This window comes from Anguilla anguilla, chromosome 3, assembly GCF_013347855.1.
Source record: "Anguilla anguilla isolate fAngAng1 chromosome 3, fAngAng1.pri, whole genome shotgun sequence".
Lineage (NCBI taxonomy): Eukaryota > Metazoa > Chordata > Actinopteri > Anguilliformes > Anguillidae > Anguilla > Anguilla anguilla.
Window position 1 is genome coordinate 36578155 of NC_049203.1, and position 24269 is coordinate 36602423.

At 38.9% G+C, this 24269-nt stretch overlaps 1 protein-coding gene and 1 long non-coding RNA gene across 4 annotated transcripts; both read right to left on the minus strand.

Annotated features, from left to right (window-relative positions):
- Window positions 1-51: 51 nt before the first annotated feature.
- Window positions 52-20061, minus strand: rpe (ribulose-5-phosphate-3-epimerase). Of its 2 annotated transcripts, XM_035409231.1 has the most exons (6): window positions 19870-20061; window positions 10221-10300; window positions 4179-4318; window positions 2209-2343; window positions 1507-1593; window positions 52-389 (listed from the first exon to the last, which is right to left on the minus strand). In XM_035409231.1, exons 1-6 carry the CDS (start codon window positions 19989-19991, stop codon window positions 267-269), a joined length of 687 nt encoding a protein of 228 aa, XP_035265122.1. In that variant the 5' UTR covers window positions 19992-20061; the 3' UTR covers window positions 52-266. The 2 variants fall into 2 exon arrangements, with proteins under 2 accessions (XP_035265122.1, XP_035265123.1); XM_035409232.1 differs by lacking the exon at window positions 10221-10300 and having other exon boundaries at window positions 19870-20007.
- On the minus strand, window positions 13618-16966 carry LOC118223096. 2 transcript variants are annotated; one of them, XR_004764397.1, is made up of 2 exons: window positions 15155-16966; window positions 13618-14865 (listed from the first exon to the last, which is right to left on the minus strand). It is a non-coding gene; the product is annotated as an uncharacterized LOC118223096 (long non-coding RNA). The 2 variants fall into 2 exon arrangements; XR_004764398.1 differs by having other exon boundaries at window positions 13618-14903.
- Window positions 20062-24269: the final 4208 nt, after the last annotated feature.

Consider the following 24269-nt stretch of genomic DNA (forward strand, 5'->3'; position numbering starts at 1 on the left):
AATTAAATTGTTGGTATTCTGGGGAATAATTTGCGCAAAACTGTTTTTTCAGTGTTAAGTGAGAAGCATTTATTTGTGCCTTACAGCATTAATGATCACACATTCACTCTCACATTTCTGGAATGTTTAACTTAATTGCCTTAATCATCGGGGCGAGGTGGAATTAGAACATGGAATTCTGAAATTCATTGGGGTTTGTTGGGATTAGCTGGCCCACATTTCACTTTCTAAAGCAAACCACACCATAGTTCTTTTGCAGCAGAAAATCACCGGTCAAGTGACCTCTTCTGAATTGCCTCTGCGCACACATTTCTGAGCAAGCTGATAACAGAGCGTGGGTCTTCACTTTTCATGATAGCGCTGCCTGAAACAATCATGTTTGCTCCAGCCTGTAGAGAGAAAGAAGGACAGGATAGAATGGTAAATGGTAAATGGACTGCATTTATATAGCGCTTTTATCCAAAGCGCTTTACAATTGATGCCTCTCATTCACCAGAGCAGTTAGGGGTTAGGGGTTAGGTGTCTTGCTCAAGGACACTTCGACATGCCCAGGGCGGGGTTTGAACCGGCAACCCTCCGACTGCCAGACAATCGGTCTTACCTCCTGAGCTATGTCACCCCGAATGAACTGGCATAATGCTACGATAGACGGCCTCTATTCACTCTGAGGGGAAGTTTATTTTTCATTTTTTTGGGGGGAGATTATAGGACCTACACCACATTTCAGGAAGCCCAGTGAAACAACAAATGCTTCATGCATCAACACAGCAGAAATGAGTACTTTTCTGTTGACTCAACAGGGTGCAGTGCACCTTCTGTAAAACGTACCACAGCATAGCATTAGTGCAGGAGGGAAACCATCAATCACGCAGCATGGTTAGAATGCCAGGTCTTCAAAGTGGCAATCCTTAATTTTTTCATATTAAAAAATTCCATATTTGATACATTTTCATGTTGGCATATTTGTAGCAATATCAATTTAATTCATTTGCATCCTGGAATTTATCCTCTATATGCCATTGTCCACAGGTGGTGGTGGCTGTGACAATCCCGCTAGGGATTAAAAATCTGATGTCACATGCACAGGAACGTGCAGGACGAATGTGAAAGAGCAAGTGTCTGAAATGCGTCTTTAAAATGAGGTTTGATATGTTGCTCAGTATTGTCAGATGACATTGTTGGTTGTCTCTAGGCACTAATCTCTCCCTAAAATACGCTACCGCTGGATTTTCTTCAAAGAAAAATAAGCACTCAATGTGCTTGTGTTGGAAAGTAATAAGCTTTGTTTCAAATGAAACTGTATTTGGTGTGAAAACAACTCTTGTGATCACCAGTCACCACCAGAAAAATTAAGGATTGCCGCTTTAATCAAGTTTGCCGATTCTGGTTTCAAAAGAACAGTATTGTACAGAATGAACCTCATAAGTGGTACAATTGCCATTTTCAATGAAAGGTAACCAACAACAGCAGTCTAACACACATACCAACAACTCCACGGGCACTTACGTCTGCACACTTGTGAATGGTATCGGGACCCACACCTCCATCCACTTCAATGTCTAAGGATGGAAACTGACTCCTCAGCCAACTCACCTGACAGAGGCACAAGCAACCGAGTTAAACCTGCATGGGGATAAAATAAAAAACAAAAGAACTCCCCAATCCCCCAAACACCCCTGAACTCAAAACACAAATTAGCTGTACTAATGTACTTACTGTAGCTGCATTCTAAAGCAGTAGTATCAAACCCATGGATGTGTGATGGTGAGTTTGTACTGCTTACTAGTTAGTAAGGAAGACAATCATTTATTTAGTGTACATAATTGCGCTAATTATTTTTTGAGGGATGACTTAGGTAAACAGGTTGAGATTTTCATGCTTCATCTGGAAATGTTCAGATTTTGTTCACACAAACATCAAAATGGGGGAACTGCCATAGTACCATTCAGCAAAGTACCTGAATTGCTTTAGAAAATATCCAGGTGTATAAATTGATTGTGTTTTAAACTGAAAGCTATTTAAGTGGATGAGAGATGCTAAATGCCCAAAATATAACATGAACACTTCTAATATGAAACTCATTTAAAAGACTCAGGTACCGTAAATAGGTATTATGATTATCATTACGATCATTAAACATCAGAAGCATTCATCTTCATAAAATCATTATCATCAAGATAGGTTGGCACAATTTCCCAACAATCCCACCTTGGTCATCATGTCCTCCATAAACTTTTGGCCTCCAAAGCCAGGCTCAACTGTCATAACCAGTGCCATGTCTATCTGCCCAGCCCATGGAGCCATTTCCTCTACTGTGGTATTAGGCTTTATGGCCAGGCCCACCTGCAACACACAAGACATAAAAAGAAATACAAGCAATTGCATGTTTTAAAAAACTTAAAACCTGCCCATCTTTCCAAAAATATCTTCACAATATGCACAGTAAAATAAAAATGTGAGATTGGATCAGTGCTTAAAAAGTCAACTATGAAGGAATAATTTCGCAACCAAGCTAGAAACTGATAAATGTTTATGAATATTTTATAATTCATCCAACACAAACAGAATCCAGTACACATACAGCCCAGGCAGGTGCTATGCTACAACGGAAGCTAGGAGAAAAAAACTGTACTATATGGATTCCTAATGAGAACCATACATTTGTCCCAGGGATGCCAGCTTGCCAGACAAGTGTATAACTATCATTTGAATATAGAGGGGTTTTCAATAAAGACTCGGAGAACTGCAACCCTGCAGGGGGGTCCAGGGCAAACATTTTTTTAAAGGAACAGCTGTGAAATGATCATTTCTGGTTAATTCTAAGACAAAAATACTACAGATTACTGATCAGTAAGGCACAGAAAATATTATTTGTCACAGAAAATATTGGCTGAAATCACAGAGCACGAATGGCAAAGTTGTTGAAAATCATGGAAAACTGAAAAGAAAAATCACTGAAGAAATCAGTTTTTTAACGTTAATTTATTAAAAAAATTAATAGATCTCACACACAGTAGTGGGAAACGGTTGAAATAACATACGCAACAGTAACAAGTGCTTGAAGTTTTAAAAAAATCAACAGCCAGTTGCTAGCTGCATTAGTATGTTGGAGGCAACATTGGAAGCTTTGAGTATGTGATGAGCGCATATTGTCACTGATGTTACCGTAACGGGGTAAGGAGGGGTGAGCATAAAAACTGTTGATAGGATCAGTGAAAGCATCTGATTGCAACAATTGACAAGGCTTAGAATCTTGATCCCAGTGCATTCCAGAATCTGTATACATTGTCGTACTTTGTTTCTCCCAGAATTTGGCAATAGGCTATTGATTAAATGAAAAGGCCTATATGAATAACACTGTAGGCTAAGTTAAGGTTAACAGGTGCCATCCAAAACTGCCGAAAAATCACGGAAAGAACTAAAAATGCAGGAAATCGCAGAAAAGGCAAAAAATGTGAAAAGCCTTACTGATCAGTTTATCCCAATCACATCATGAAATCCCCATCTTCATTATTTGAAATTATTTTCCTCATCATCATGCTATATACTGTATTTTTTATTATAGCCCCCCACCCAACCCCCCCCCCCCCAAAAAAAAAAAAAAATTATGCCCTTGGTGTAGCATAATAGTGTTGATATAGAAGCACTCAGAAGGATTATTATTTAGATTTTGCAGACATCCTTATTACGTGTACATAGGCAGACAGAAAGGAGTGAAACACCAGTCCAAGAAGCGATCATTACAATTCCCAGGAACTGAGACGATTCAAGTGGAAATTATCACAGAGCAAATATGGAACATATTGGCCAAGAAAATGTGTGGAACCATTAAATAGATCCACAGATACACTAAGCTACTAAAATAAGTACTTTTAAAAAGATTCAGTTCTTTCAATACTTTTCTTAAGAAATGTGTGTGCTAATCTTTAAATATACACAGATGTGCACTTCAGTTGTGCTTACAATTAAACATAATGCAAATGCACAAGAATTAACACCCATCACATTGAATATAACAGCACATATGCGCATTCTGTGAGCTGCCAAAGATTTACATTACATGCATATTACACACTTTTACAAGTATTGCATTTTATGGTCGTGTAACACAATACAAAATTGAAGAACTTTTTTCCACATGAATCACTACTCTCACTCAGCACTCAGGTGATTCTGACCTTCATGCCGCCGTGTCGAATCTCCTTGATAAGATTTCCCACGTTGTCGGAGGCTTCCAGGTGGAAGGTATATTGGTTGGCTCCAGCTGTAGCCATAGGCTGAACCCACTGCTCTGGTCTGGCCACCATCATGTGCATGTCTGTTAAAATATACAGTAATTTAGACCAATTTCCTGAATTTTGACATAGCTTTGTTTCTAATAAATTAATATTTCAGGAGTAGTTTATAGACTTTTACTAGCCGCTATAGGCCTAAAAGCAGAGGCTGATTTTATGCTTTGAAAAGACTATTGCCACTTGTCATGACATGAGAAAGTGAGCCCTGGAAGAGATTTAAAATTAATTTTAAAAATTTGTACCACGTTGCAATGTAGCATCTTGTGGAACATGCACACATACTGTATTATGGGCTGTTCAGTGCAATGACAAGCAGTATATCTCCTTACGTTTTACACAACACAAGGAGTTATCCATTAAATCCTTTTCCCCAGGAGATATTTTTTCCAGACAACAATGTATGGTTTATATATGGCTGTGGGAAGGAAATGTATTGTGGATGCAAGATATGATAATTTTGCTTACTTCACTTAGAAGCAAAACATATGTGTATGCTAGAGATGTCCTAAAACATTTCTATATTGAATATGGATCAGCAAGTTGTTTAAGACATTTTTGAGGCATCTATGAATAAAAATGATAGTAAAACCTAATTTTTGGTGTTTTCCTATTCATTTGCTTTCGTAATGTAATACAATGGGTGACCACACCGAGGCAACGTAACACTTCTGCAATCTGCATAGGGGTATCATCTCCCGCCCCATTTTAGTAGTCAGTTTGACTGAATTTGATAGACACAATGACATAGTCTGATTAGACACGGCTATAATCTTTCTTTCTTCTTCTTCATTTGGACAGTAGTGCCCTATGATGGCAATGGGCCGAAGGAAAGTTGTATCTTGAATTAAATTTGATTCCAGTGATTTGTTTCCTTATCCTGCTCCAATTATATTTATTTGAGAAAATATGTGGTTGAATGCAGATAATTATTTTCTATGCATGAGGAATTTTCACCTAAATCGGCAAAAAAAACAGCACAGCACTTTTAGGGCTAAATGTAGGCTAAATGCCAAATTTATTTCAACAGAGTTTGCATTATGCAATGTTTTGTTGCCATTCTTCTCATTATGACAACTATTATTATAATCATCACTGTAGGTGTGGCGTTAGGTCCGGTGATAAACCAGATTGGTCTCGGCAACGGCGACTGGTGAAGAGAGCACACGCACCTGGATTGCGTTAACTAATCAGCCTAGGTGCTTAAAGGCGTGTTCCTCTCCACAGTTTGGGGTCGAGACCAGGACTACACATTGAGAGAGCGAGTCCGTTTTCAGATTTTGTTTGTTGGAGCACAAAAGACAAAGAAACTGGTCAACTGAAAAGTTGAAAGTTGAAGGAAGGTTGAAGACAAGTGGGTCAAGCAGCATTTTGAATCATCTGTAGAGACTGTGTGGCACAGGCTAGCAGGCTTGCAAGAAGGGAGTTGCAGTAATCAAGATAGCCTGGACAAGTAGCTCGATGGAGTACATGGCCAGGTATGGTAGAATCCTCCTGATGGTCATCCAGGACCACTGCCAGGCTCTTTGCAGAGTGAGAGGCAGTCACGCAGTGCCATCGACAGTGATTGAGAGCTCCCGTAACTGCCATCGCAGTTGCCACCTGATTATGAAAGGTGACAATATGTAATACAAATATGGATGTGCTATGCTTCCAAAATGAAAGATTTTGTAACTCATTTTGGGTGCTTGTCGTATCTCAGATGTTCTAAATTATGAATGTTTGAAGGTTTGGTAGGCCAATGGTATATGTTTTCCATCTTTCAACCTTTTGTGTGAACAAAGCATAAATAAAAGAATTCAAAATGGAACCATTTTAATAAGCTTGTTTGCTTTATTATCCATTCTCAAATACCATGCTTTTGGAAAGATGCATAAACCCCCCATTTTATTTAATGACATTTTTCTTTTTGAGAAATATAGGCTACATGTTCACAAACTAACACAGTATATCATATATAGAAGCTTGGTCAAGTTACTCATATTAATTATAAGCCTTGGGTCAGCAATTGCTGGTCCACGGGAAAATCTGGCCCCTCAGCAATATTATTTGTCCTGCTACATCCCCCACAAAAAATATTTATTTGGTAAAAATCAGAGCAAGGTAGCAAGGACAAAGCTAAATTTCCCCTTTGTTTAAATGGTGCAAGCAAGATCATTTTAAAAATAAATACATTTTATTGCTGTACAAAACAGTAAACAAGAGCGGTTACCTATGAGGATATAGCCTACACATCAGAAGTTAGTCTATGAGAGCAGTAGAGGTGAAAGGTCATTCTGAATGACAGATATTCTTATTTTTCATACAGAATTAATTACACACAGATTTTCATCTCTCTCTCTTTCACCCATTATATGCTCCAATAATTACAGCCGCTAAACTAGATTGGTAACAACAGATCAGGTAAACTGTTACGACCTGGTCTAGGGTCAGACCGTAACAGGGTAAATGATAAGGGAAATGGGCAGGGAACCGTACTGCGAACCAATCAGCAACTCCGGTACCTATCTGCCTATCCAAATCTAACTGAATGCTGGCTAGTCTTCGAAGGTTACTGGGCATGGGACGGCTTTGAACGCTGAACTTCGGACAGTTAGCTGATAGTCGGAAACTAAAAGCATGAATAGCATACCCCTACGGAGCGTTAGATCCCCACCCAGAGTAGCTTCAAAAACAATAAAGTAAAAATAAAAAAGCAAAATAACAAACTTATGTCCCAATGGAAGGATTTTTAGTCCAGCTGGGAGCACAATAACTAACCAGAGCACTATATGGCGAGCAGAACGCAAAACATGACCCGAGGTCAAAAACAAGCGCACGGTCGAACACGAAATCCAATCAGCAAACAAAGCAGGCTAGGGGAGAATCAAATACGAGAATGAATGGTCAGAAACACAAATACATGGGGCAAACAAACCAGAAGGGCTAAGGCAAGAATCGGAGTCGAAGGGAACGAGTCAATGATCATACACGAGATCTAATCAGCAAACAAACCAGAAGGTCTAGACAGGAATCGGAGTCAAACAAAGATAGGGTCGAATACGCAAATGTCAAACGACGCAATCACTATAGACAACACACCAACCATGAGTTCGAAGAGCTAGTCTCCCCTGGTAGGCGGCAAACAGCGGCTTTTTCAAGCCAAGCGACTGGATACGGAAACGACCAATTAGATGACAAATGTACACACAAACTTACAACTGGGGTTGTAACAAACAGATATACAGGAATACAAGAACACACACAAAAAAAGAGAAACCATATATAGGGTAATAAAAAAATAACAGAGAAACTAAGGAAAGCATAATTTAGTCACCATGGATAACCAAACCCTGCCCCTGGCTTATGGAACCCCAAGCTTTCTGATGTTGGACTATTTTTACATTTTTCCTGGCAATCAGCCATTCCAAGTTGAAATAATGTTTAATAAATAATTTAAATGGAGAAAGTGTTATTCTAGAGGTTTTTGCCTTTTGAAAATGAAATTAATTATTAATTATTATTATTAATTATTGCTGGACAATGGTCACTTAAATCTCCCAGAATGATAGTTAATGTGTTAAGGGTCAAATGTATAGTGTAACCAGAGAGCCATTCTTGTATTTGTGAACAAAAGGCCACGACAGTGCGGCAAAACCAGAATAAATGTAGTGTCCTCCTCGTCTTCCTAGAAGAATCGGCAACTAGTGTCTTGCTCTATACCCCAAACAGATAACTTTTTCTTTGTTGCTAAAATTTTATAAAGTAAAAGAAATACCTTGAATGAGCATCTGATGTTGCTTTGTAAACAACATCAAAAACTTGTTTTCAAGGAATAGGACAGTTGAAAATGTCAGTACACCTGGAATTTATGAGGGAAGGCTGTCTGATGATAAAAATCAAGCATACATTTAGATAAATATTCATCTATTTTTCTTTTCTTTAGCCATACATGATTTTTGATGATCAGTCTACAAAGTAAGAGGCGATGGTTACCCCTCTTAAGAATTATTATCGATGTAGGAAGAATGGCAGCAACCAATTTCATAAATTTATGTTCAGTAGATATAATCCCATAGGTTTTACACAATCTTTCAAAGGAAAGTATTATGACATTATAATCCATTTATAAAAAATGACATTCTGATTGATGAAGGATTGGCAATAAGGTTGATTGTCAATTTTAATATTTGAGTTCAGCCAGATAATAGAAGGGACAATAGCCATCGTTAGCTAGCCTGCCGAGTTACCGCTGGCTAATTAATGACCACTTTTGGAGCCCGGGATCTCTTATCTCATGCAGATATCGACAGCAGGGACTCCAGTACGTAGTGTTACATTAATAAATATAATGAAAAAAAAGGAAAATAGTAGTGCATAATGTTCACGCAGTAAGCACAGTCTAGGTCAGTTCAGTTATGGCAAGTCAAATATAAATAACGTATCCACCACATCTAGCGTGATCAATCATACTGATGGTTTATATTCAGACTGTGTGCATTTATCTTTTTTTAAAATGAAGCACTTCATTTTGCATTTATTTACTGACAAACCCATAAAAAAGAAATTAGATAACAGCTTTAGTTTTGTTTTTTTGTGCCAAAATTAATTAAAAAGTTGTTTCTTCTTTTTCCAATTTCTGCACAGGGCCAAAAATAAATTAATGGTACTATAGACCTGCACGATAGTAACTGATTTTTAGGGTTTAGGGTATCAATTTGTCCATTACAAACTACAAAAACTATAAATTCCAAATTCCAAAATCATTCTTTTCTACAGAAATGAGTTTTACTTTTTTTAACCAAAAGAGGTAGGCGTGTCTAATACACTAGATTTTATGGTATGTCGGACAAGCAAGGATTAATTAAGAATGTGTTTATTTTCTGAATCCAGCGGTTCCAACAGTCAATGCCCTTGTTAAACTGTTCAGCACTCTGAATACTGAACTCAAGCGATATTGCCTGCTAGAACCCCTTACTTAACCTACAAGTAAAATATATTTTATGAGATTTAATTTAATAATTATGTTTAAAATCATAATTATCAATTAAATCGCCAAATTCTTTGATAGGTCAGTCTACAGAAAACTGGTGGAATCAACCAACAAGTCAAAACAAGCTGTAGGCTATATCACGTTTTCAGATTAAATAATTGAATTCAATAAGAAGCAGTCAATTGTATTAATGAATTGAAAACATACATTCTTTATTGAATGTAGGCACACTACTTCTAAATTATACAACAGAAGACATACAGCAAAACATTAAACAACCAATCTAGAAATACCAGAAAAGAGAGAGAGAGAGAAACGGATCGGCCAGACCTTGCCAAAGTATCAACCACTTCCAGTATAAGAGCCACAAGGAAACTAGCTAAAAACACACAACCTAGGAACCACCACCACAATAAAAAGAGGAAAACTCTTCTTCTTCCAGGCTCTGAACCCAAACGCAACACAACCAACTTTCTCCTGTGGCCATCTTAAATACCTTACCCAGGTAAGGTTGAGGATGTTTGCCCTGATTGGGTGATGCCGGGTTAAGGTTTAGAAGAGAAAGGAAGGGGGGTCAGACTAATTTATGGCAAGGACTGGCCTACCTAAAGATTGCATTCAAACTTAAAGAGGACATGGAAAAGGGAAATGTTATGCATGTAGGTTCTCCGACCCCCGATATGGTGTCCTGTGTCATCTGGTTTGTCTCTTCAGAGGGGGTGAGACCCATAGATTGTCTGCCTAGATTAGGGTATCAGTGGATTTTATATTGCCCCAATCACATTTGCTTTGATGCTTGTGACAGGGAGGCTTGGCCACATTCTTATTCACTGATTCCCTCTCTAAGGCCAAAATCTAAACACTACATATCCTACAGGTATTATACTCATGCAAAATGGAACCAACTGGAAAAATTACTGAGATTAAAAGCAGGTTGACTGAATGGAAAAACTCACCAAAAAAAGGCTCTGGACCGAGCTGATTCCTCAGACACTCCACAACTGGATGACCAAATGTGATGTTTGGCACAAAATGCCTGAAAACAAAACAGCATTGCAGATGATTCAAGATCAAATTTTAACTTAGAAAAATGTATTAATCTAGCAAGTATCAGTGACAAAATATATCATGTTGGTTGCTGGATGAGCCATCAAGCTGTAACTTGCATATTAAGGGACGTGCAGAACTAATTAAATACCCTAGCATTATATCTATTCTAAGTGTGTTTCTCTATTTTATCAGTCAAGCTGTATTACAGCATTTTAAGGACTTCAAAAAACACTTTATGGCAGACTGTACATTTTATTTTACTCCATCTTTAAGTTACTCCATCAATGCAATACCCTGCAATGCACTGCAGTGGGTGGACTGCAGAGTAAAAAGAAGCAGTGGCTGGCAGAAATAAATACATGCATGGAGGCCGTCACAGAAATTGCAAAAGCAAGGATGACTGGGAATTCCAAATTGGGAGAAGAAAAAAAAAATTGGAGATATTTTATAAAAATAAAAACTAATGATCACAAAGTGCATTTCTTACACGTGACTAAAACTTACTCAATTGGAAACATTACATTTCATAAATGTCAAACTCCAGTTCAAACAAGGTTTAAAAAGAATTCCCATAAATGCTTCATCTTAATAGACTGTATAGTGTCAAAGTTTTTGATCAATGAGACAAACTTTTCGGCCAGTCTAATATTTTGTCATGTTTATGCAACTGGCAATTGTGTTTTAGCCTAATTTTTAAATAAAAAACAATGCTTTAGACCAGTCTGAAATAGTTTCATACATCTGGTCCCAGGTCTTACTGCAGATGCAACCATGTGCCAACCATTTCAGTCATTGACAGAAGGCAATTAATAGGGGAAAAATGGTTTAATATGTTGGAAGCATCAGTACAGTCCAGTAACTTTCATATTTAAATCAAACATAGCAACATGACTACTTTTTTAGCACACAAAAAGATTTACAGGTAATAATGAAGGTTCCCTTTTTGTTATTGGGAATATGTGCTTACAAATGGGCTAATGAAACTGTCAGTTTTTTCTTATATTACAGTGATCAGTTATATTGGATTTTGGCTAACTAGCCAGGTGAGAAACCTTTGCATGTGGCGTGGGCAATGGTTTCTCTCAACAGCTGTCAGTTTGCACATGGCAGGCTGACACTACTGCCTCGTGTGCTCAACCAGTTGGACATTTGTATATTTTCAATGCCCTCACTTAAATTGAAATGGGACTAATTGTTGGAAATGAAACATTTGCTAGTTGCCTGTCAGCGTATTCTGTCAAAGATGAAGCAGAACCTTTACTCTTTTACACAGGCATTGTCAATGTTTCATTAGTTGTAATGTTAGGCCTAACAATCACTTTATTTAATAATGTCTATCTAATTTCTATTATTTCTTTGGTGTGGTGACTGATCCTCTACAGCAGTGCTCATCTTGAGGGCGATATTTTCGGGATAGAGGATGGGCATTTCTGGATTTTGCTTGCATCCAGCTATGTATTGGTCATTACACACACTGCCTGATCTCTTGTTTAGTGCAGCTGGCTTCACTCAAGGCACAATAAAGTAAAGGAGGTTTGTACATGGCTAGTTACTAGCTAGCTAATGAAGTAAAATACAATCCAGTTTCCTGATTTTAATTGTTGCGTTTGCTTCTTAGTACAGTAACTGATAAAGCATAGTTAACTAACATAAGAGGCCAATACACAAGCCGGGGTAGTGCAGTTAATTCACAAGGTGAACACATGATGCTATTGCAGTACTTTACTCATGTTTTTTTTTTCTTTACTCAAAGACTATCCGGTGTCCAGCCAAAGCATAGACTACCTATTATGTGTGTGCATATGAGAGCTGAGTCTGATACAATTGTGTGTATACAATTCTCAACAGTGCAAGTCGATCTCAATTGTACCCAGCTACTCAGAGGATCAGAGTACACACTAAAGATACACTCGAAGTTCTTAGGAAGCAAATGCTTGCAATCTTCATAATTAATTTTGGCAACACTTCGAATAACATTAGGGTGCCCTGACTATGTGTCATGTACAGCTGGCAGTCGTTGAATATCATTCCACTACAAGTGCCAGTTTGTGCATTTAATTTGAAAGTATACATTTTATATGGGCTGCGATATTTAACATTTTTGGCTCACTTTAAATGTTCCTTGGCTTACTCTGATTATTCTGTAATATAGCCAAATGTTTCTTGAGTAAATTGGAAGCGTTCACTTGTGGATTAAATCTATAAGCTCTGTGATACATTTTGTCACATTATAACTCTGATAAAAATTCCATCTGGTTTAAACTGTATTTTTGACACTTAGCTGTTGACCAGCCTAGTCAGCTAGTCCACCAGTTTGGCAAACAGCTTACTCTACCAGCTTAACTGGCTATGACCAGCTTTGACCGGCCACAGACCAGCTGTAAGTGTTGAAAACACAATTTAAACCAGCTTAGAATCCCAGGAAATTTCAGCAGGGAAGTGTATTCAGAACTGTAAAAAATGACCAAAAAAGACATTCATCTATATCCAGTCTTGGCTGAAAGTTGGTTTGAAATCCATGTCTTTTCCATGTCATTTTAACTGTGTAGCTTAACCCCTTAAAACCCACTTTGTTAGAATCCACCTGTCTCAAATAAACTCCATTATCTCCAAAATTATACACAGTACAGACATGGTTCAAAGGTTGACTTAAAGATGGCATTTGTATCAAACTGACCAAATCCCCAAATCCTATGGAGTCTCACTCCATAAACATACAAGACATATTTATTCTGAGAAAACAACAAAGAAATCCAAAAATAGTTTTGTATATTCTGTATGCTGCAGTGATTATATTCTGCTAATTGACAAAACCAATTTATTTTTTCAAATCGTACCACAGGATGTAGCCTATACAACACCAGGTAAAAAGTTTGAAGTGGATTGAACAAAACAATAAAATTTGACAAGAGTTTTCCCAAAAGGTTGGCCCAAATCTCCCAAAAACCTCTCCAAATTGGAATATTGTATTTATCTTTTTTCCCCAGCCATATTCCACTTTCCGATGTTAATTCCATTGAAGCCCCGTAAAACAAGTGACTCTATTTACCCATTCTCGCTTTTTGACTAAGCCCTACATTTCAGTCAAATGGTGTCCTTTTGAAGAGCTTCAATGTACAAAACATGTTCATAATGGTTACTTATCAAATTCACTTTGTTTCTACATGAATTTAGTTTTTCAATCAAACCGCTTGGTTTTACATTGCTGGGCTCTCTGACCCCCACTCAGGTGACCGGCTCGCTGAAAATCCGGCTTGTAAGCAGTAGACTGCCGTAGTTTGCATATGAATAAAATGAGGCAGAGTGTCCCAGCATCACTTTTATTTGTTATCAAATCTAACAAAGAAATTTCACAGGGAAGTGTGAAGTGAGGGAACTCATGTCTTTCACCAACAGCAGACACACATACAAATCTCACCCAGATCATAACAGGAAAAATGACTAAATATCAAATCAAATCATAAATGATTTACAATATAGTACCCGTTATCACTACTGCAGTGTTTTGTCTACAAGCATTTGCTGACAAACAAATCTCCAATAAAGCATACGTTAAGCCACTCATGCGCAATTCGAAAACGCAAAGTGAAAGTAAGATACGCAGTAGAATAGCTAAGCCGCAGTTTCAGCTAGAAGGAAGCCGTAAGTTACATTTGAAAGCTATGCAAGTGAGCCTGAAGAACATTGGATATGAACTGGAATGTCACTGAACTGGATAAACGCAACTGCACGTATCATGGGTGTAATGGTCACTGTTTTATTTGTGCCATTATGCTAGAAGATTTGATCTTATTCTTAATTTTGGGCCCAATTAAAAGGTTAAATTGAATTGCTAATTGGGGCAAGCATATGTTCACCATTCTCAAGTAGCATACACTATGAAATGAAATATGGCCCATACGCACTTCCCACTGTGTAAGTGTGCCCCAATGTCTACAGTGGATAAGACTCTTACTGCTGAGACAGTTCCCATAACAAAATAAAACTGTTGCTTGTACAGAATCAAATAACATTTTAACAAATAAAAACTGAAAGACAATTTACATATTAAAAAAATTAAACGGGCAAGTGCACACGTGCACCATTGAACTGGTAAGAGTAGAAATGTCCAAATTCTTGTTCAAGAACAGCAGCTGGCCCACATGCTTTGGTGGGAGTGTGCTTCACTGTGCCGTCACAATGTCCCCTCCAGTGAAGAAGGTTCTTTCTGCTGAAATGCATGTACCTATCGCTTAGACAACTTGGCTGGAACAGGAAACATTGCATCATGGACACCAGTTGCGGGGATCTTCGGAGAGAGGAAGTGGCGGAGCCACTTGGTATTTCTTCACCTCCTCTTTAGCCCTCATGTTGACTGAGGGGGCAAAACTCAGTGAAGACCTGCTCCAGCAGATTCAAGAGTGAATATGATGCCCTTCTTTTAGAGACAGAAAGGCCTTCATCCCACTTCTCAATGACATCTGGCCCTGGGGTGTCATCTTCCTCACGCTTCAGCTCCGGGGTGTCATGTTCTAGGTTGTTGTTGTTGTTGTTGTTGTTGTTCACATCTCACTGGATAGAGTACAGAAAGCACAGCTCACATCAGCCTTCTGAAATTTAAGAATATATTCTTTCAGTTCCACTTCCCTGAGGACAACACAAAAGTATCACCAAAACACACAAAAATATATTTATTTTTAAATATACAAATATCTATACAATTAAGTAATGACATTACTCCTTTAAATGTGAAATGATTGAAGTCGCTGTGATTAAAGGTCTCTATCACCTGAACTAATAGATCAGGACCATTTCATTATGCAATTTTACTTTATCATTACAATAACAATGTAAAAACTACCTCTAATGCTGCAGCTTCAGCAATCACTCTCATACATCTCCCTCTCCTCTTCTGAAAGAAACTGTTGTGCCTTGAACATTGGGTCAGGAGCACAGTCTGTGTACACTTAAGTAGTGGTGTATTTCTTACTGACGTGTTCATTGGTCGCTTGCTTTATTTCGCGAGCCACAGGAGATTCTCCATCGCTGTCCTCAGTCCTGGAGGAGTTTAGCATGTAGGAGAGCAATCACAGAAAGCACAGGGGGTGCTCTCTTCCAACATGACAGTGGTGGCTTCTTTCACTGGCTTCAGGGCCTTCACCATTTCACCCAGCATCTAGAGGTCAGCTTCACTTCTCGGCACATATTCACACTTTTGGCATATTTTCAGGATTTTTGCTTTGTTTTTTTTGCGCTTTTTCCTTCCCCATTCATCTTGCATGCCTCCTTGAAGGCATTTGCTTTTCAAATGTATGACTGTCTGTTTTTTGTCCCCTCTTTTGTTGTTGTCATTTGTTGCTGTTATCGTTTATTGTGACTATCGTCAACTGATTAATTAGTACTAGGGTGTACTATAAGCCCCGTTGGGCTTTCTTTTCCCCTCACTGGCACAATCAGTATGTAGCTGCTGTCGTGTCGGTATGTTTTCCTCATGTGAATAAATAAAACATAAAAAACAAAACAAACACCCGAGAAGTGGTGCATATGGCTGATTACAGTTCAAGGAACCGGTCAAGCATCTCATATGCACTGTTCCACCTCGTGCTCACGTCAGTCTTCAATTTATGGCATGGAAGTGCCAGGTGCCGCTGCTTCTGATCCAAGATGTGTTTTGCGGTGGTACTGCATTGAAAGAGGGCAGTGACACGCCTCACACTCCCCAGCAGTCCTGACACCGTAGGCAGCATAACGGCTAGCTGAGATGCCAAGTCGAGAGCGTGGGTGTAACATTTTGCATGTACAAAGTTGCCCACCTGTGCAGCAAGTCATTTCAGGCATTATTGGTAACCAGAACCATCTTTGTGAGCTGCCACTGACCTGACACACTCTACAACAGTTTGCCCATATTTGCACCCATATGTCTTTCATACATTGCCTTGTTTGCAGAGCTTGAAACAAGTTTCCAATCACAGATGATATGGTGTGCCACAGTAGTAGCAAACAAGTCTGCTGCTCTGGAGGTCCACACGTTACTGAGTGCAACCCTGACAGCTTCACTCAGACATTCTTTGACTTTACCAACCATCTCCATGTAAAGCTTGGGAATCTACTGTGTTGAAGAGGCAGCATATCTAACAACTGTTACACAGGGACATGATGTTTTTTTTGGGTCACCAAACATCTAATTCCAGCTACAATACACTCTGGAACACATACTAACTTTTCAAGGACAAATAATAAAATGATGCATAATTAAATTTAGCCTATTGCAAATTAAAATAAAGGCTTATACCTGAAAATTACTTCAGAAACAGGTTTTTACTTCATATTGCTCTGACTCTCCCCTACAAGTGACACCAGGCACAAAAAGGACTGTGCAAGCATTCTTTGAGTGAATATATAAAATATATATAAAAATAATTTAATTAAAGTCGGATTTGTGTAAAATTAATTAAAAGGTTAACATTGTTGTTCCATTTTTTAACCACACATTTCGTTTTTTATAGCCTACTGCTGAATTAATTTTGGTGGCCTCTTTACAAGACTTTACATACCCACCTGCCACTTTATTAGGTACACCTTGCTAGTACCAGGTTGTCTTCTGCTGCTGTAGCCCATCTGCTTCAAGGTTCGACGTGTTGAGTGTTCAGAGATGCTCTTCTGCATATCTCGGTTGTAACAAGTGGTTATTTGAGTTACTGTTGCCTTTCTATCAGCTCGAACCAGTCTGGCCATTCTCCTCTGACCTCTGCCACCAATAAGACATTTTTGCCCAGAGAACTGCCGCTCACTGGATATTTTCTCTTTTTCAGACCATTCTCTGTAAACCCTAGGGATGGTTGTGCGTGAAAATCCCAGTAAATCAGCAGTTTCTGAAATACTCAAACCAGCCCATCTGGCACCAACAACCATGCCACGTTCAAAGTCACTTAAATCACCTTTCTTCCCCATTCTGATGCTTGGTTTGAACTTCAGCAGATAGTCTTGACCATGTCTACATGCCTAAATGCATTGAGCTGCTGCCACGTGATTGGCTGATTAGATATTTGCGCTAACGAGCAGTTGAACAGGTGTACCTAATAAAGTGACCGGTGAGTGTAGTTAAGCATACAAAAACCACATGTCAAGTCTGTCCATAGAAGCTGTGGAGTGATGGTGTGGTTAGGGCGCCGTCTGCGGGTGGAGAGGGAGTGGTTTTACTGGCGTTGCAACCCAGGTGTGTGCAATCAATTAATTGCTAATTGTTTATATGCTCTGCCTGCAGTGAGACCGGGGCGCTGGAATGAGAGACACGCGGGAGCGACGCCGAGTGCTTTCCTTATCGTGTGTGTGGTTTGGTTTGTTTTAGTTTTTGTTTGTGTTTGTTTGTACGGCCTGAAACCGAGCGCAATAAAACCCACGTGCGTCCGAGAATAGAGGATTGTGTGGTTTGTGCGGAGAAGGACAGCAACACTTGTTACAGAAGCCTTTTGTGATAATGGTCTTTGGACAGATGAGTCAAAAGTGGAACTTTGTGGATGGATCCTATTATGTCTGACAAAAAGAAAATGCAGCATTTCACAGCAAGAACATCATATAGCCTAAACCAGAGGTCCTCAATCTTATCCAGAAAGGGCCGGTGTGGGTGCAGGCTTTTGTTCCCCAGCTGGGCAGTTACACACCTGATTCTACTAATCAAGGTGCTTAGCAAAGATTCCAAGGGGTTTATTAGTAGAATCAGGTGTGTTACTGCTTGGTTGGAACAAAAGCCTGCACCCACACCGGCCCTTACTGGATAAGATTGAGGACCTCAGGCCTAAACAGTCAAACATGGTGGAGGTATGGGGATGCTTTGCTGCCTCTGGACCTGGACAACTTGCCATTACTGAAGGAACCGTGAATTCTACCCTGTACCAGAAAATTCTTAAGGAGAATGTGCAGTCATCTGTCCGTGAACAGCAAAAGTGTATTGCTTCATTAATCGCAGATTGGCATAGGCTATAGTAAGCAAATATGTATTAAGTGCCCAAGTGCGTGGGTATTTTTAAAACAGTTGGGACACACCTTTTGTTTCATAGTCTGCATTTAAAATAATTAATTGTAGTACCGCAGCTATTAATTGCAAGAAACTGTGCAAAGCTTGATGTGGGCTTGCCAACTACAGACAAATGAACCGAGCCTACTAACATTGTATACGCATTAACGATAGCATCATGATGCTACCATATGAATTAAATATAAAGTAAGGCTCATTGTTTTCGGTTTTGTTATTTAAAAAATTAATAACTTAAAATTAAACGAAACTTTGAGGCATAGCCTATCACTTTCGCTGTTCTATGAAATTATAGCAATTTCAACCCAAACCACAGGGTGGTGATATCATTCTGTAATCCTCTGTATCCTCGCTTTGAAATCTTCCCAGAGCGACTAGCTTGGTTGCAAAATGGTGTCAACTTGCTCTGAGCAGCAAAAAAAGTTTGGGAACATTTCACCCTGCATGAAAATATTGTCGTCTGCAGACTTTGTGAAACTACACTGACTTTTTGTATTTTGGAACATCTGAAATTAACACACGCCAATGTGTCTCTCGACCCTGGAGCAACAAGGCAACACCAAACGCCAATAACATATTTCACAGTGACTTCTAGCAGTAAGCCGACTCCTGCAAAGTCTGAGAGCACTACACAAAGGTTTACTAGTATGATAGCAAGAGACACGTTGTCAGTAAGCTTCCTCGAAGGTGACAGATTCAAAGAGTTGCTTCACCACATTGAACCAGAGCATTGGACCAGCGTACAACGTCCCTACTCTTAAAACGATCACAGCACAGCTGGAGCACCAGTATGAAACTATGGCATCAGCCATGAAAACAAAATGAGCAAGATGGGAAGCACTGTCCGGCAAACACGTGCACTACAAGAGCTGCACAGGTGAAAACGCTCAGAGCTGCAACGATGGAATGGGGCCTTAGCAATCAGATGGAATTTTGTGTACAATGTCACGAATATGGTGTCAGCTAACATTAACATGCTCTGACTGAGATGATATCGAGCTTTGCTCACACTTTATAGCTAAATGTGGCTATAAACGATGGGTTCAGGAATGCCATAGATCGATCGACTGCTGCATGTAGGAGACTAGTGGGAAATTAACTGCAGCACTGTAGCTACAAACGCACTTTCCATGACAAACGTACACTCCTTAGGTAGCTATGAGGTAGTTCAGATTTATGCGTGAAAAAACGCAATATATTCAAACGCCACTTTCAGCTTGCAAATGCATTTAAAAGGAACGTTAACTTCGCAAAAAACTGATAATCAGCATGTTAAATGCCTAAATACAAAGACCATCCACAACTTTTCCAGAACATGTTGCCTCTCAAAATCACGCTAAAAACGCCAATGTGAAACAGTGAACAAGGTTCGTTTACGACAAACACATAAAATGCTATTGTATTTGGACCTACACCGATTTTGCTTGCCAGCTGCCGTCACGCGTTAGCTGTTGAACGAAATCATGTAGCTCACAAGTTAGCTAGCTAACTTACGGTTTCAGGTATAAATTTATAAATTTGAGCAGATCTTTCATAATACTTACCCATCCATTACGTCGAGATGGAGGTAGTCTGCGCCGCAGTCCATCATTCGGGAGCATTCAGCCCCGAGACATGATAAGTCACTGTTCAGAATGGACGGACCGATTTTAGCGGAATAGGCCATGTTACTTTAATAGTACAGTGCTAGATGTGCAAACCACGGTACGAACCTTGCCCCGCAGAAGAAGAAACAAGAAGAATGCAATTCCGGCTGGAAGTCCTAGGTCGGGTGTCAAAATAAAAGCTCCATGGGAAAAGTCAACGTGGGTGTTTTGCTGCTTTGTCAATTGTCGGTCTGCATGAATCTACCTTCAAATGCTTAAAACTATCAATCCTTGATGTTACAGCCTGAGATTTTAGAGGTTCGTATTCGGTCTCAATATGGTAGTTGAATTAAAATATATGTTTTAGTCTGATGACCACATATCTGCTCTGCAAATGGCCAGTTGATTTGATCATGATTACAACACTGCTGATATGCAATATATTTGATACATTTCCCAATCTGATGCAGTTGGGGTCAGTTTTTTTCCAGTTTTACGTGTGTTGCCTGACCTGCAGTAACTATGCATGTCCTCTGTAAATTGCAGTAATTGGTGATTCATCTGTTGAAGTTCCTGGTTATTTTTACAGAGAGCCTTCAAATCTTATTTCATTTCCTTCAGCTGGCTTTGCAATGACTGGTTTGCAAATTGACAGCAATAACTGAAAGGAAGCTCATATTACAATAATAATATTACATATCACCACATAGTCATTTCAGATTTCTGAATTAACAATGCGGTTTACAAACTGGATCTTATCACCGATGCTGTTCCTTCAGACAACATTGTCCTTTAGGGAAATTCTCAAATGATGATCATCATTGGCATTTACAAATTCAAATTAGGTGATGCTTTTAAGGAAATGTATTTCAAATTTCAAACTGTATCTATGAAGAGAGAACTATATATATATATATATATATATATATATATACACACACACTGATCAGCCACAACATTAAAACCACCTGCATTTTTCAGCTTTTTTCTGATTTAATATTTTATTGTCTTTGTTTGTGATCAAACAATTCACACATGGTAAAAGCACAGACTCAGAGCTTCTATTAAAGGGTATTCTTATACATTTTGGTTTCACCATGTAGTAATTACAGCACTTTTTATACGTAGTCCTCCATTTCAGTGTTTTAGATAAATGAACATAATGTCAAATAAAATAGTCATGTTTTGTATTTGGTTGCATATCCTTTGCATGCCATGACTTCCTGATGTCTGTGACCTATCAACATCATCAGAGTCTGGATATCTTATTGTCAGGTTGTCCTACAAGTGATACAAAAACTCTTTTGAATGGATCTCTATGGGAATTGGGGGTGGGACTAGATTCAGCTGTGAATTATGCTGATACCGTATGGGACACATTTGTTGGCTAAATGGCTTTAAGTCATCAAGGGTCCAAGGTATCAAATGAGCCTCAAACCACCGTGCTGCTGCCAGATATGCAGTAGATACTGCAAGCATTGTTTCTCCTGAATATTTTTTTCATTCAGTTCAACAGGAAAATTAATCAGGAGAAACAATGCTTGTAGTGTCTACTGCATATCTGGCAGCAGCATGATGGTTTGAGGCTCATTTGATACCTTGGACCCTTGATGACTCAAAGCCATTTAGCCAACAAATGTGTTCCATACTGTATGCAACTGACTACCTCAACAACAATCAGCATCTATCTGCTGGTCTAAAAGGATTTGTATCTGCAAAAAAAAAAAAAAAACTATATGCTGTTAACAAGAAGGACAGCACCTTCAACCAGTGGGCCAAGCACCATCAACATTGGACTAAAAAGCTTGGGAAAAGGCAGGTGTATATTCAAATTAGTTTCAAAGACATTCCCCAAAAAACACTCACACACTTTTTGGTCCTGTAAAACTCTTTGGTTGTTTTACCAGTGTGAGTTGGGTCATTGTCCTGCTGCAAGGTGAAGCGCCATCCAATGATTTTTGAAGTATTTGGTTGGATCTGAGCAGATGTTTCTGTACACTTCAGAATTACATGCTACAGTTTCATCATCAATAAAGACAAGTGAGCGAGCTCCAGGGGCAGCCATATATGCCCAAGCCATAACACTATGTCCACCATGCTTCAAAGATGAGGGGGGTCTTGGATCATGAGCAGTTCCTTTTTTTATTGACATACGGTGGGCCACTGTAACAAGTTCTCCAGTCCTTCTCCCCACAAATCACACAATCCGTCATTCTTAGACGCACCAAGGCTTGATTTGTGTGCTCATAACAAAACATGGAAACACAAACAAAACAAACCACACACAATAAGGAAATGGATTAAATGGCACGCCGCTCCCGCGTGCATCTCTCATTCCAGTGCCCCGATCTCACGGCAGGCAGAGAACATAAACAATTAGCAATTAATTGTCATCACACACACCTGGGGTTGCAGGGCCAGCTAAACTGCTCCCTCCATCTACCGATAGCGCCCTAACCACATCACCCCTCCACACTATCTTACTGTAGTGCAGTTTGATGCTTGATCACTGGGGTTACATTATATTCTGACTCTATCCCCTTGTTAAAAAAACAATGCATATCTTGATATAGTGGTAATTTAGGTTGCTATGGTTTCTGCCAAAAAGTAATAACATTACTATGGCCCATTTTAAGTTTAATATGCAAAATTAAGGACAAATCCAAATGGGAAGATTGAGTAGCAAGTATTAGTTACACATTACAAGTAACCATGCACATACCAGAATACATTTTTCTGTAGTACTTCTAATTTTCCACTGGATGTCAGCCTGTGCTTAGATTTAAACACCTCAGTTGAAAACAGTCATTTCTTTCCACAAGCAATTTCCTGTCCACAGATAGAAAACTATTGAAGGTAACTGTTTTTAGATATCCCAGTTGTCACTTGAATACTGTCATATTCACATTCATTAATAAACATATAAACATAATAAATTATATTTTTGATCAGATGATCAATGGCATTATGATCAGTTGAAGACTGCTAAACCACCACATGGAAAGTCTGATGTCAAATACCAACTATGCAAATGCCAACTGCGGCCAGCAGTTCCACAAAACAATGCACAATTGGCCCTAGCAACTGCAGGGATGGGTTGGCCAGGGACAGCCACGGCCACCTAAAGGGTATCTGGGCCCACCAATTCATCTTGGCTGAACCACATCCAATTGTAAATCCCAACATAGATCGCTATGGCCCACCAAGTTCTATGTAAGCCCAACAATATGAACATTTTTGACTATGCGGCTGTAGCATACCCTAAGGAGGGAGGATATTCAGTCAGCTGGGATGCTCACCAGTGACCTCGTTGTTCAGTTTGGCTCCCACAGTCTGCGTGCCCAAGCTACATATGAAGTGCCTCCTTAGGTTCATGTCTGTGCTAGTGCAATTTGTGGACTGTGCTATAAAAAGAAGCCACGGCTTGCCATGAAGTGTTTTGGTGGAGAGTACCTGCTTGTCTGGATAAAAGAGGTTGCAGCAAAGGAACTTACCTTTAATAACTATTTCATACATATTCATATTATTAGAGTAGTATAAATATGAAGCTTACTGATAAATGTGACCTTGATATAAAAAATGAACATAAAATGACCCTGGTTTACAGTTTATCAAATGTACAGTGCTTAAAAAAACAATATCAGTATGGGTCATACATAGCATTGTCCTTTGTGCTAAGACTAATTCTGTTATTTAAAGTTTCAAAATACAATGCTTAATATTACCAAAATCAGTCTTGGACAACCCTCACTTTTTTCTAAAGAACAATGCTGGATTGAAAGCTTGACATAATCTGCACTACAGGGTATAAAACAGAATGTTTTGTTTCTATAGATAATTTGACCACAGAGCCAGTATTAATTAGGATAACGATTATTTTTACATAAAAAGAATAATTTCAATCCCTTTTCCCCTCATCACATTTATCCTATTTTGATTCACTGTGTTTACCCTCGTGGATTACATCAAAACAGTTTACAGTTTCAACATTTTCTTTTCGCTATTGTCTTCCAATCCAGAAAACAAACATATTTCCACAATTTGCAAGGTATCAATTGGCAAAAAATTCCTTGGGATTGCAAAGTGTGCATTGATCCGCACAGAATTAATGTTCATCATTTAGAGCTAAATGGATGAGCAAAATACGGTTGCATATGCTTTTTTCCAAACATATGATTTTACTTATAATAGTGATTATGTGCGATGAAAACTACATATAATATATCATGCACATATATATAGACACATTTTCCTTTTAATGTGCCATCAAAATACATTTTCCTCAGGATGATGCCACTGTTCTGTGCAGCAGATAAGTGTAAAGCGTAAACAAACATTTGATTTTCTACTATCCATCC